This window comes from Vanessa atalanta, chromosome 17, assembly GCF_905147765.1.
Source record: "Vanessa atalanta chromosome 17, ilVanAtal1.2, whole genome shotgun sequence".
Lineage (NCBI taxonomy): Eukaryota > Metazoa > Arthropoda > Insecta > Lepidoptera > Nymphalidae > Vanessa > Vanessa atalanta.
In genome coordinates, this window is record NC_061887.1 from 2528368 (window position 1) to 2543250 (window position 14883).

The 14883-nt window shown below is 28.5% G+C and overlaps 2 protein-coding genes across 3 annotated transcripts; one reads left to right on the forward strand and one right to left on the reverse strand.

Annotated features, from left to right (window-relative positions):
* Window positions 1-1087: 1087 nt before the first annotated feature.
* Window positions 1088-4236, forward strand: LOC125070396 (deoxyribonuclease TATDN1). 2 transcript variants are annotated; one of them, XM_047680251.1, is made up of 7 exons: window positions 1102-1180; window positions 1848-1984; window positions 2092-2271; window positions 2903-3086; window positions 3431-3634; window positions 3713-3922; window positions 4011-4236. In XM_047680251.1, the coding sequence occupies exons 2-7, from the start codon at window positions 1951-1953 to the stop codon at window positions 4117-4119; spliced, it is 921 nt and encodes a 306-aa protein (XP_047536207.1). In that variant the 5' UTR covers window positions 1102-1180; window positions 1848-1950; the 3' UTR covers window positions 4120-4236. The 2 variants fall into 2 exon arrangements, with proteins under 2 accessions (XP_047536208.1, XP_047536207.1); XM_047680252.1 differs by lacking the exon at window positions 1848-1984 and having other exon boundaries at window positions 1088-1180.
* A 1002-nt stretch (window positions 4237-5238) lies between these two features.
* Window positions 5239-14862, reverse strand: LOC125070495 (transmembrane protein 214). The gene is made up of 10 exons (XM_047680386.1): window positions 14673-14862; window positions 14416-14582; window positions 13813-14095; window positions 12409-12597; window positions 11396-11610; window positions 10940-11165; window positions 10534-10676; window positions 7858-7981; window positions 5980-6376; window positions 5239-5895 (listed from the first exon to the last, which is right to left on the reverse strand). Exons 1-10 carry the CDS (start codon window positions 14791-14793, stop codon window positions 5769-5771), a joined length of 1992 nt encoding a protein of 663 aa, XP_047536342.1. The 5' UTR covers window positions 14794-14862; the 3' UTR covers window positions 5239-5768.
* Between the last annotated feature and the right edge of the window lie 21 nt (window positions 14863-14883).

Consider the following 14883-nt stretch of genomic DNA (forward strand, 5'->3'; position numbering starts at 1 on the left):
ACAGTACAGATCTCTTTCTTTCTATTTTATACAATTTTATATAACATTATTTAAACTCATATTTTGTTATTATTTTAATTCACACGGGATCTTATATTATTATAATTTTATTTCTTGACATTTAATTAGGCTCAAACGTTGTCAATTTATTTTATTGTGCCTGTTAGACATAGTTTTAATCTAAGTATCTTTGCTAAAAACTTCCCCCTCCCCCGTTACAGATATATATATATAGACACGTGACTATAGTGTCGGCTATTTGGCATAGACGATATCAAGCTATCACATACATATATTAAGATAATTTACACATAACATCAAGGGGACTTTCGCTCTAACCGGGTTGTCCCACGACAAAAAAGAGATTTTTATTTTTTGATATTTTTGAACGTTTTTTTTTGGAATTATGTTAAACTTTAATTATGTTAAACAGAACCATTAACTATGTGTAGGTAGGCAGCAGTTTATTATAGTTTCTTGTAAATAATAATGTGTATGTCAAAATATCAATAAACATATTTTATGATATTACGAAAGCATCATAAAATGGTCATTAGGAGGCGACGATCAATATTTTTTTCTTATTTTTTTTTATCTTAGAGAATTTAGTACCTAAGTTAGGAACTCTAAACCAACGTACTATTTCTGTAAATGATTTACAGAAATAGTACGTTTTTTATATTGACCTATGTATTTTATTTAAAAATTAAGATTGGATCATAAGTAAACATTTTTATCTCGTGGGTGGCACCGTAAAGACTTAAAAATAAATATCGATTATATTTTTAAAAATGAGCAAGAAATATGGACTTAGCCGCTGCGCTGAATATATATACCTACATATGTTTAAATATTATACGGTAACGCTAGCTCATCTGCTTTCGTACAAATATCGATGTTACATAGACAAATTACCCTAAGATAGTGTTTTAATAAAGAAGGTTTTATTTGTAACTCTTTTAAATTAAGATCTTGAGCATAAATCATATTATACTATTATCATATGATACCAAAACCATAGATTTAGTTTATATACATAAGCTATGATTGAAAGTTCACCGACGAGTGACGAGTCTTTGACCGAAGCTGACATTTAAATATTTTATTAGCAATATTATAAAAAGGAAGACGAGACATGTTCCTTCGACAAAAACTTGTTTAAGAGATAAAACTAACTGTGGTAAATATATTTTAGTTTTTTTTTTTTTTTGCCTGGTACTAACGTTATGACTTACATTAAACGAAGTACATATTTTGTTCTTCCCATGAATCACTAAAATTACGTAAAAGAAAAAAAAACTCACATTAATAAGTTATTCTGAAAATCACAATATAATGATGGAATTTTAGCTACGTATACTGAATAACGTATTTTATATCTAATAATTAATACAGGATATTTGTCAAACAGCAAAAACAGACTTGGTTGAACTTTTACTAAAATCTTTCAGAATATTAACGTTAATCTTCTGTTTTTGTGATTCTGATTTTAATTGATACTCGTTGTAGTTAACGGAAATATACTACTACATTTACGAGAAGCTAACATTTTTTATTACATAAAGACGAAATTAATATTTGAATTCATACGATTAGATTGTTAAACAGTAGTTCGTAGGTATTACAAATTTTGTCTTACTGCATTCTGTCTAATTATAGTTAAACCCTAATTTTACATGTGCAAATTCGCTAAATATAATAAATAAAGTTTATTTTTCCGATTAATTTATTTCGAATATCGAACGTTTAATGTATATGCATGAGCTATTTTTTACTTGTGATAAATAAATATGTATTATCATTTGTTTTGTTTTTTTTAATTTTATTTACGATTGCTGGCGCACCAGTCGCTCCACGCAGTGTTATCTGTCAATTGTCAAATCGAATAAACTAAATATTAAGGTAGTTTTTTAAACTGAAAAGCAAAGGGATTGATTATAAAACTTCTTAATGAAAAGAATGACTACAATTAAAAAATTTATAGGTTAGTTAATAAATAGTTAGTTAATTTTTGTCGTAAATTCATAATGTATTTTTGAATGTTGTGAGGTTAGTCGCACAAACAAGAATTAAATAATTATTTAATTTTAGATATCGGTGCTAATTTGACCGATGAGATGTATCAAGGAATATATCACGGTTCGAAAAAACATGAACCTGATTTGGAAAAAGTTCTAAATCGCTCCTGGTCGGCTGGTATGGACAAAATGATTATTACTGGAGGAAGCTTATTAGACAGCAAGAAAGCTATCGAATTGTCTCGTACCGATTGTAAGTGATATTTTTTACAAAGTAATTAAGTTAGGTACATTTTTAAAACTAAACTATGTATTTTTTTTCTCTGAACTTTTACTGTATATACATATGTACATACTAAATACAAGAACTATTTTATTATAAAACAAAAGTAGAGAAAACAGAAAGTTATATTAAGTGTAAAATTATTTCAATAACAATATATATAGTAAAAATAGGATATAATGTTCTAAACATAATATTCTATTTTATTGTTATAAACTTGTTAATTAGTCCACACAGATTGTTTTTTTTTATAAACAAGTTTCTTTCATCCAGTAGTAGTTTACTACTGTAATAGTTATATACTACTAATCTCTTCTATATATTATATTAAAATAGATATGCAAATAATTATAAAAAACCAAGATCAGAATGTTAATAATTATTAGATCAAGATCAAGATCATTTAAATATTCTCCGAACAAAAAATATGTTTATGAAAATAATTTATGATTTATTAGGTTTATTAGTAGAATTTCATAATTTATTATCAATAGTTTAAGTTTCACACAGAATACATAACACTTAGATACATTTTATGTTTTAGTGTGTAAGTATAAACATTTTTAGTAATAGTTGTTTGTACTTGCAATGTAATTTTCAGCACGATTATTTTCTACCGTAGGATGTCATCCAACAAGGTGTAATGACTTTGTAGAAGACTCTGATACATATCTCAATGATCTAAAAGCATTGATAAAAGAAAACAGAGATAAAGTTGTAGCAATTGGGGAGTGTGGGCTTGACTATGAGAGATTACATTTTTGTGAGAAAGATGTCCAGTTAAAGTAAGTATTTATTAATTACTTATTTTATTAATAAAAAATTAAAATATGAAAAATTCAAATTGAACTAAGCAGTTCTTTATTATTTTTAATTATTTTTTTTAATTTGTAGTAAAAAAAATATAACAAAAATGCATTTGCTTGCGTTCAATGAAATTCTGTTATTTCTGGTATGCATCAGGTTATAATGGAGTTCTAGTAAGTTTCAAACTGTCAGCTTAGCAGGAGACGATTATCCATATCATATTTTCATAGTCATAACCTAATACAATAATTATGAGAAATTATTATAACAATTTATCTGTTGTATATGAATAATAATAAATAATTGTTATTTCTTCCAATAGATACTTTGAATTACAATTACAATTGAGCAGTGAATTCCAATTGCCCTTGTTTCTTCATTGTCGAGCTGCTGCCGATGATCTTGTTGAAATCTTGAGTAGAAACAAAGAAATAATAGTTGGTGGTGTTGTACATTCCTTTGATGGGTCTCGTGAGGCACTAGAGAAGATTCTGGAATTGGACTTATACATTGGTATAAATGGATGGTAAATAGTTGTTAAATTATATTTGAATAGTGTGAGATTAAAACATAAACAAAAATAATTTAAGAAACAATATTTCAGTTCACTAAGGACAAAGGAAAACTTAGAGGTAGCGGCAAAGATACCTCAGGATAGGTTGATGATTGAGACAGACTGTCCATGGTGTGAAGTTAAAGCCACACATCCAGGCTACGCTCATGTGGTTACAAAATTCCCTTCAGTCAAAAAGGAAAAATACTCAGTTGAGTCAAATAATCAAGTAAAAGGAAGAAATGAACCAGTTAACATTGTGTGAGTAAAAAATATTTATAATTTTAAATATAAAACTACCTTATAAAATACAACAAATATTATTAATTTTTTTTATTGACTTTTACAGGCAAGTGCTGGAGATACTTTCTGCCATTAGAAAAGAAAATATTGATGAATTAGCAGAAGCTATTTATAATAACACCAAAAAATTGTTCTTTAGTAATAAGTTAAATTAGTTTACAAAGAGGTATTTCTGGACTTTATTTATGTCAACACCGGACTACAAAAATAGAGTGCTTACTAACAGTGTATATTACATATTTCAGTGTTGGAATAAAGACATTGATGTATTATTTTGTTATTTTTATTTTATAAACATAAGCAAGCTAATAAAATGTTTTCTTTAAATATTTTTACTTTTAAATACTAAGCAAATTATAAATTAGTTGTTGTAAACATTGGAGTTGATTAAAGTCAGTAAACAATTCAGTTGAAGTGCCTGGAACATAATGAAGATTTTATCAAAAACGCAATTAAAAAAATTGCTTCCATGTTTATCCACGGAACGGAGACTATTCAGAATTCGTTTTTGATTGTTCTTCCGACTTTTTATCCCAAGTCCCATCTAAAACTATCTATATATAATTATTTATGAAATAAAATTCAGGGAGAATGAACCTAAAACTATACCTACGTTTACCTTTTTATAAGCACCATATCTTCTGACCTCTCCATATACTATAATACATTATATTTTGAAAAGAATGAGTTGACGTGTTGATATATATTTTAGCTCCTTGTTGGTTTAGTGGCTACTAGTACTAAGATTGAAGATCCCGAGATCTTGGCTTCAAACCCCGGGTCCGACCACTTAATGGCACCTTGCTGATTTGCTGTTCAGTAAGTCATTTTCTGATCGAATCAGATTTACCATCTCCTGATTGAAAACATGATGTCCAACGCTATTAGGTATTCTCCTTTGAAAATGGCAGAAATCGGTCAGGGGATGACGATTCAAAAGTGCTTGTAAAAGCCTACTTGAATAAAGTATATTTTGATTTGATTTGATATATTTGACTTTCTAAGATACTATTCAAGACTAATGTGTTGTTATGATACACCTCTTTATTTTATATTTAATAACGTATAATAAGAAAGCAGTGCTAATTATATAGTATCATTTGAAGTCTCACGAGTAACAAGTTATTATGCTCATATTTAATTTTGTTGAAATAAAACAATGTAGAAATTTATTCCTCTATAATTTAAATTCTGTATTCAACATTTAAAACACACAAACTTTATCAACACAAATAAATACACTACAAAAACTTATTAACATCTCACATTTTTGTTAAAAATAATAAAGCGAAGACATCCAACTCATAATATTTAATTTATTGCGAAATGATTAAGATTTTAAAATGCATTTACAGGAATGTATTTTCAAAATACTGATATTTTGTCAGAATACAGTCTTAATTGTCATGTTAATTGTTTTAATTGCTAAAATGATATGATACCATTTGCTTCCACAGATGATTGATGTTAAATTTTAATTTCGTTGTATACAAATACATCATGAATTGTGATATTGATTCATTAACATATCTAAACTCTACAAAAATACAACCAAAAAGGTATAGCATATGAAAATATATAAATAATTGTTCCAAATGATCTTTCAACTTTAAAAAACACTTCAAAACTGAAGTGTATTTCAAGTTAGAAATTGATATATTATAGAAATTATTTGTAACAACTTATTTACTAAAAATATTTTGTGAGATTAACAAATTAAAAACCGAAGCTGTTCTGGCACCCCTGAAAAATAAATCTTTTACTGCACTCGACAACGTCTCTCACATCACAATTACTACAAACTTCAGGGTATCTCCGAGTATACATTGACTTGTTCCCGGAACCAGTGGAAATAGGATTTCATATGGAATCTGGTAGCATTCAAAGCCAATTGTGTCTTATTCTGGAGAATTTCTGGTGCCCATTCGCCACTAGAAATATAAAAAAAATATAATATAGTACTGTGCAGAAAAAGAAAATACCATAATAAATAAAAATCAAAATGAGACACTTACATAAACACTTTTGTACTCAGATATTCAAGTGTTATTTGGTAATAATCATTTGAATATTTTCTCACAGCCACATATCCACTAACGGCATAGCTTTGGACAGTATCTATGACTCCAGGTGCGTATTGCTCAATCGTGGCCACCACTACAGGAGTTTTTGCGACAACATATTCTTTCAAATTTGTGTATAAAATGCCAGTTTTCTTCAAGGCTATTATAAATGCCTCCTTTGATAGTTGAGCGTATGGTGTGCAGGCTTCCATTGTGGTATTGTAGTAAATTGGTGCATTTGTTTCCAGCCATAAATAGCCCCGAGCTGAAGTGGATAACGTTTTCCTCCAGACATGCTGACTTTGTTCAAGGAGACCAAGATCATTTAGAAGTTTTCCTGTTGCACTCTCTGTAATAATATTATAAAAAATTATAATATGATTGATTGTTAGTTTGCTAAATATATTTAAATAAATAAATAAATATTTATTTAATTAAAGTGTTCGTTTTTAAAATTGAATCACTAAAGTTGTAACTATTTCATAAATACTTTATTCAGAATAATTATATCTTTACATAATTATTTGTTATGAAAATGAAATTATAAATAGTGATAGCATTGCAATGGTAAGAGTGAAGTCCATAGGTTAAATGGTCATATCTAATCTATTATATGTATATATTTTCCAAATATAACTTATATATATTAAATAATTTAACTCAAACATCTATTATATAAATTATAATACAGTTCCGATGTAAATTGAACTGTTATTACTTTATAAAATAACTTCAGTATTAACAAAATATATATTAACAATTAATTATATATCTTATCTACAACAATCTTTATGTATATGATTTACTACTATTTTGTTTACACAAAGCATATATTTTGGCAGTGAAATATTTCATACAACTAGCTGTAAAGTCAGCCTTTAACTAAGCCAATGTTGGACTAAGGTATCTCTATTTATGGTTTGGAGTTTATACCATCATGCTGCTTCAATGCAAGTCAGTCAATACACACGTAGCAGATTCATTTTTTATTACATTACATTAACAGGCTAAGGCCTCCTCTCCCTTTGTGGAGAAGGTTTGGAACATATTCCACGCAGCTTCAATGCAAGTTGGTGGATACTCATGTGGCAGAATTTCGTTGAAATTAGACGCATGAAGGTTTCCACGCAATGCTTTCCTTCATCGCTGAGCACAAGATGAATTATGAACACAAATTAAGCACATGAAAATTCAGTGGTGCTTGCCTGGGTTTAGAACCGCAATCAAGTTTTCTCACAATGTTTTTCCTACGCAGTTAAGCATGCTGTAAGTATATGAAAATTCTGTGTTTCTTTGACCTTGCTGGAACTTTTAATCTTCATTTATGATTCATGTGTTGTAATCATTGAGCCAGCCCTGATTAAATTATTAATTGAATCTTTAAAGAGCCCTTGAGTATACATAAAAGTAATAGATTATGATACCTTCAAGTTCAATGGAAATAGATAAACAAACTTTGAATTAAACATGAATGGTGTCAAGCACCTGCTCAAAATTCCTATATAATCAGCATTTGTATATAATAAAATAAATGCTTCTTTATGAGTATTTACAAAATTATTTTCTTTACAGCTTAGTTAAAACTATTTTATATAATTTGTATGATGAAATGCCACAATTTTCAGACATTTGTAAAGATATGAGTAATTTAATTTACATTACTAATGTAACAGAACTTTATTGGTATTTCTTATAGACAGTTATTTTGTATTTGGTTTGAGTGAATTGTATTGCAGTTTGTGATTTTTGTGTTACTAACTTGGATCTATATATAATAAAACTAGACATCTCAAGCATTAGTTACATAAAAAGAAACAATGAAATACTCACTTGGGAAATTGCCGTTGACTCTTGATACATCATATCCGATCAGTCCGGCAATTCCGACCAGTAGGAAGAAGCTGGCCCATAGCCAAGGGAACCTTCTAGTGCTTGTCATCCTGTCTAGAATATCCTGTAAAGAAAATAATATCACATTCAGATTATTTTTAGTCATATTTACATTGGATAAAGAAAAAAAAGATGGTACATGAATTTTGTTTGCCATAAAGAAAAAAATTAATTGATTATAAATTAACATGATAGGATAATAATTTCGTAAATAAATAGTTTAAAACATTATCAACTATGGATAGTGCATGACATGCTTTATATAAATATTGATTTGATTAATAAAATTTTTTCCTGCATTCCTTTTTTGTATTAATGTCCTATATATATAATTAAGACAAACAGGAAAGATTCAATTTATTTTACCTTTCTGTCAAAGAAATGTTATCTTATAGTTTGACCTATAATATTTACTCATATATTAATTTTAAAAATACGACAAAAAATAGAACTATATTTTAATTCTATTAATTAGCATATCTCTAAAATATAACTTTCACATTCTATCTTACAAGAATATTTTTACCCTTCAATAATATAGTAAAGATCAATAAATTACTGTGTAAAGTAAGTTTACAATCAAATACAAAACATAGCACTTATAATCGTGTACTTATTCAAATACGACTACAACATTCCCGGAATTCACATCTGTATGAAAATAAACTGAATTTATTTACGTTTCGGTGCTTTTAGATAAACTTAGTCATTGGTATTGCTTTTTCATGTAATAATATTTAAAATGGACAAAGTAGGTAAATGAAAGTAGTATTTCTTATTAGATTCTATTAAACAACAAAATAAGAATAATTATTTAATGTACGAAATAACAATGAATTTACCTCTAGCTTTTTATATGAATAATGCACACTTGGTACTGAAGTTGTTTTAATAACATACAATGTTTATAAATTCAACGAGTATTGCGTATAAACTTCACGTGAATATAAAAAGGACATTAAACAATATTCTTTACTAAAATATAAGTGAGACTCCCACTGAGTTCGATAAACGGATGTAACACGTCGTAGTTAACTGTTACTGAGAAATAATATTGGGCGCGAAGAGAATGCTTATGTAGAAGAGTAGTAAATCTTGTTTCCGAAACAAGAAAAAATCACATTTCAACTAGAAACGTTATTTGCGCGGTACGCCCATAAAGCTACGGAAAATTTTACCCGTATATTTGTAATAAATACGATTAATCATTAGTAAGACTTACCAATCAACTGCTTATTACACTAAAGATTATAGTTTTTAAGAGTTACCCCGTAAATTAGTTATACGTAGTACGGATATTTAATCGAAACAAAAAAACACAAAATCAATTTCGATCGACACTCGTCACAAACGTCCTTTTCGATTTCGTTTGGCATTGAAACTAAATAGCGGTGTGACCACGCGTAAAAAAGCTCCACACCTTTTCTCGGTTAACCGTATTCTATGATAAAATTTATTGTTTTTATTAGTATTATTACAAGTTGTAATACAAAAAAAAAAGATATTTATTTTAATTATTAAAACAGTAGATATTGATTAAAACTCAACGAATTTATTATTTATCCACTCAATTATATTATTTATCTTTAGTATTTTTTTTTTGTAATTTCTTTTCTTTTTTATTTTATGAATGATTATTATATTGTTGTCTTTTTATATTCTCCATTCACTCAACTATTTTTTTGTTTTATAAATTTCTTATTTAATTTTCTGTCATGTAGGTTGTTATAGTGATAAAGTTTACACTAGTGTTGCATATCGATAGTCCACTATCGATAGACTATCGATAGTTCAGGTGCTAGAGATAGTATTGAGTCTATTTATAGTATTGTCTCGTGTCAATTCTATCGATATACTATCGATAGCTCTCGTGAACAATACTATCGATATCCTGAATAGTTTTCGAGGTCACCTACCCTACATTTAGGGTTTACACCCCTATGCAAGATTTACCCTACTGTGTATCTTTATTAGTTTTATTTTTATATTTAGGGTTTATTAACGAATGTTACAAAAACACATTTTTTTTATAACACATATACAGAATTATTGTTAAATCGACTTATTCCCGTTAGGAGATGACTGGGGTGAATATTTGCGATAATTTTAAGTTTTTTAGTTTTTTTCATAATAAGTCAAAAATGCAACTCATCAATAACCTTGTATATATACTAAATATATACTATGATGATATATGTATAAATATAATATGATATAAATATTGGACAACATCACATACATTACTTTGATCCCAATGTAAGTAGCTAAAGCACTTGTGTTATGGAAATCAGAAGTAACGACGGTACCACAAACACCCAGATCCAAGACAACATAGAAAACTAATGAACTTTTTCTACATCGACTCGGCCGGGAATCGAACCCGGGACCTCGGAGTGGCGTACCCATGAAAACCGGTGTACACACTACTCGACCACGGAGGTCGTCATTATCCTATGATACAATTATGACGTTTTTGCAATAAAGCTTAGAAAATAAATAACACATATATTTTGTTTTTTATACAATGATATTATATGCAATTACACAAAAAAAAATGTTTATATTTTAATAAGATAGCAAAATAAGTAGCAGATAAAAATAATATAATTAACTAACCTGGCAAATTTTTTTTGTTTTAACAACAGTCTCATCCTTCTTCTTGCCTTTCAATGTTTCCCCACAAACCTCCATGTATTGTGATATAGTTATTTTCAAAGATTTCTTCTTTAATCTTGGGCTTACTTTAGTCCAATTAGTATCTGGAACAAAATGAACCCTTGAGTCTTAGCGCAATTTCTTTTTATATTACTTGTAGATTTATGAAAATCACATTTTTCTATATCAAGTAGTTAAAATACTAGTTAAAGGCTCGACATGTATTAAATATTTTGTTAAGATTTTGACTAATCTTTTTATTATAAAAATATTATTAGAATTATGCTACGGTTAATGTTTCCCCTGACACACAAGAACACCATATTGTAAATTTCACACAAATGTAATATACATACGATGTTCATACCTATAAATTCTATCAATGTTGCAGATTGTTTGCTGCATTTATGGAACAATTGTCTCCATGTTGCATTACAGGAGTCATCCTGTGCCAAGCAGTCCACTAAACTCTCAACCAGCACAGCGTTATAGGGATCCAAAATAGAACCACTTAGATATTGATTAGGCAGTTTTTTCATCAGCTGGTTAAAGGTCACTTGTAATTTATTGCCACTGTTATTAAAATATACATCCTGGAATAAATTTTATAATTACTTTTTTTATCTAATAATATGATAGTACTGCTGGATCTTTAATATTGCAATAAAAAAGATATTAGACAATACTTGCTTTTCTTTCTAATCCCAGTTATAAGAAAGAGATAGCAAATATTTTTAGTCCTATAAGTTCATTCAATTTATAGTCACTCACTTGTATTTTTTTGTATAGTAATATTTTATTGCAATGTTTTAATGGTACTGACCTTAAATTTACTTAATTGTTTTATAAGGTCACTTGACAGATCCTTTGATAGTGCATTCCGTTTGTTGTTCACCATGTCGAACATTGCCAAAAATTGATCTTGTGTTACCTTTGCATCCATACTTGCGTGCTTATCTAGTATGTCGGAGAGGTAAGCTATCACGTACTTCGAGTAATTCTTTAATTCTATAATAGGAAGAAAGACTTCTTGCCAAGCTGAAAATGATACAAGCTTTAATATGGAGATAACAAATAAATGTGATTATATTTTGTTCTATTAAAGAATGACTTTGAATACAAAATAGTTTTTTTTTATACAGACATAGTCTCGGTGGAACGGGTTAAAACAGAATGTTTTTTTTTTTAAATGTTTAAAATATATGATAGCCTAAGACACAAATAAAAATAACATATTCCGCAGATAAAATAGTGTTAAATAAATGTCATAAGTTTTAAACTAAAGGCAGGTTACGAGATGCAGGTTATCGCCGACCTTGGAGGTGAAAATTTGATAACAGATAAGAATACCTAGGCTATGAAAATATACTTATTTATATTTAAAAAGCATATGATATATTCGCCTGTACTGTGCTAATGCATCGTACAACACGACTCGCATATTTGTCACGCTATTTAAATATCTCGTATTATTTCTAAAACGAATCGCAAATTGTAAAAGACATTATTTATTTATAGTTTACGTGTAAAATTAATTTGTTATTTGATTTGATAAGGATGAATACTATTATACCTTTTAAATAAAACTGTTACTTTTTACGTCTGTAACTTTTTAAGGAACATAACTACAGACGATATGTATATGCTGACTTTTTTTGTACATATTTTCGAGAATTACAACAATTTATAGCATAGTTTTTTCCATCGGTAATTGTTAGAGCGATGTTCGCTTCCAAATCAACAAGATATATCAAATAAATTCTGTATATTTAAACTGATAAAATACAAAAATTCCATGTATCGTAAAAATGAAATATATAAAAAAAATTGTTCTACCTTTTAATCCAACAGCAAAGTTTCCTAATCCACCTTGCCCTAATGTCCATAGCAAAGAGAGACCAATAGGAGGTCTATTTTGGTATGAAGTCCTCAGGCTGACACTTTTAGGTATGGAAGATATGCAGAATTCAGGGTACTCGTTTGCTAGCATTTGTAGGAGCAATCGGTGACCATTGGCTGGTTGACCTATGGAACAAATATTGTTAAAACAACACATATATGAAAATTTCTTACTCTTAATTGCTGGTAGGATACCCTTGCCTGTCTGGTTTGGAGGGTGAGTGAGCCAGTGTAACTAAAGGCACAAGGGACATAACATCTTAGTTTCCCAGAGGATTACAGCACCAATTTCTATGGGCAGCGTAACCACTTACCCATAGGTGGCTCATTTGCCTGTCTAACTATATTTTTTATAAAAATAAACAAAATTGCAATTAAATCTTATATCTATAAATTGCAATATAGTAGACATTAACTAAAAAAGACTTGGAATAAAAATTATGTTAACATCTGGTAATACTTTGTTTGCAATATTATTTTTAAATTTCACTTACATCCCTTACTTTTCTAAAACATTCAAGAAGCCATAAAAAAATTCAGTCCAGATTATGTTTTATGTAACTTACATAACTTAATAAGGAATGGGATTTTATCGAAATAAAATACAGTTTATTATACAAACTAGTAATATAAGATTATTTTAGAACAGTACAGTTCAATAAATCATAGCATCCCAGTTCTCTTAAAGAGATGCTCTGCAACCTATTCCATACTACAGTGCAGATAGATGAACATTTCATCAAGCACTAGATTTTTATCAGAAACACAAATTGAGTGAATAGTATCAATATAAATTTAACGTCTATAGATATATAAGAATGGGTAGTAAAAACTGTACTGCATTTTATTTAAAAATTTGGTAATATATTGTAGCAAAAAAGAAAGGAAATTGTATCAGAGCAAGACAGTTATGTAATAATACTTAAGTAATAAAAAGAGTAAAGTTGTCTGATCTGACAACTTTCTACAAGTATCAAGACCATCAAACCTTACTATTGATTTATAGTTTTTATTTTTTGTTTCTCACCAATAATGTTAATTTTGGTTTGATTTAATTCTGACATTAGATAGATAACTATGAATTTTATACTACATTGTAAAACCAAGTATGCTAATGGATGGAGTTGTGGTTTTAATCTTGTCTCAAAATACAGATACATTGATACATTTGTTAAACATATAATTGTATTTATGTATTTATTCTTAAGATTCTCTTTATACTAAATTGATGATAAAATAAAGCTAAGTCTTCCAAATTTTTTTTTAAGTTACCATTATGAATCCTGAGCTAAAAGAAATAAAATATTTTGATTAAGAAACTTAGTTGGATAATATACAAACCTCTGCTCATGTCATTGGCTAAGGCAGTGAGTGTAACATCAAAAAATAATTGAGCATTTGCTTTCCCGGCATCTTGTAGTAAAGTCTCTAATGCCTTCCGTATTTCTACAGGTGTTACACAAAGCGGGTACATCGGAGGGTAGTTCGAAAAAGTGGGGTCATCAACCTCAATTTGAATTTTTGAATTTAGAAAATTAGCTACTTCTTTCAACCAAACCAATGGTGCATTCGAAAATCGTACTTTGTTAGTAGTAATGATGCTGGCCAGCTCTGATGGGTCCATCTGTTAAAAGTACACATCAATTATTATGATTAATATACAGGTAATAATAATCTTGTTTTTAAATGTTATCCAATACAGGTCTAACTAAATGTTAAATCATTTTGTAATAAATGTATTGAGTGAGGCAATTGAAGACAAAGTGAAAGTAAAATGTACTGGAGTGAAGAAAAACTCAATTAATACAATATGCTTGTAGACAACTTGTAACTATTGTAGATAACTTAAAATTAATAAGAAAAAAAAAGTTGTGTGGGTTAAAATTGCTCACTGAAAAGTTTAAATTTAGTGTAGGTTGTAATACAATTTTTTGTTAATCTTACAGCTTCTAAAGCCTCATCTATGGTCTTAGGGGGTTTCGGCTTTGCTGGTTCGGATTTCTTGTCTTGCTTTTTGTTTTTTTTCTCTCCATTCTTTTTGTCCTTTGGCGATTTTCTAGGGTCGTCAATTTCCATACCCGAATAGTAAGATTTTATTTGAGAATGTGGTACTAAAAATAATAGTAGAAAATATATAGAAGAAAATATAAAATAGACCATAAAATAAAGTAAAATTTTAAGTTATTAACATTTAAACTTACCAACATCTTCAAGTTTCGTACCATTTTTACTCGCCTTTTTTTCCTCTTCCTTTATATTTTTAACTTTACCATTTTGAGACTTCTTACTTTTTCCGACAACTTCCCATTGACCGCTCGACATAATTATAAAGTTTTAAATACTAGTGTAATATTTTTTGTAAATACAGAGAAAGCGACAAGACACGTCAAAAACAAAGAAAAACGTCAAACT

What these genes read in the sequence shown, in the direction of transcription:
- LOC125070495 (XM_047680386.1), bottom strand. Translation starts at nt 14,793, where the DNA reads ATGTCGAGCGGTCAATGGGAAGTTGTCGGAAAAAGTAAGAAGTCTCAA. An exon ending in TACGAAACTTGAAGATGTTG is followed by an intron (nt 14,583 to 14,672) that starts GTAAGTTTAAAT and finishes TATTATTTTTAG; the next exon opens with TACCACATTCTCAAATAAAA. An exon ending in AAACAAAAAAAATTTGCCAG is followed by an intron (nt 7,982 to 10,533) that starts GTTAGTTAATTA and finishes TTTTCTTTACAG; the next exon opens with GATATTCTAGACAGGATGAC.
- LOC125070396 (XM_047680251.1), top strand. Translation starts at nt 1,951, where the DNA reads ATGAAAAGAATGACTACAATTAAAAAATTTATAG. An exon ending in GAGAAAGATGTCCAGTTAAA is followed by an intron (nt 3,087 to 3,430) that starts GTAAGTATTTAT and finishes TTCTTCCAATAG; the next exon opens with ATACTTTGAATTACAATTAC. An exon ending in TACATTGGTATAAATGGATG is followed by an intron (nt 3,635 to 3,712) that starts GTAAATAGTTGT and finishes ACAATATTTCAG; the next exon opens with TTCACTAAGGACAAAGGAAA.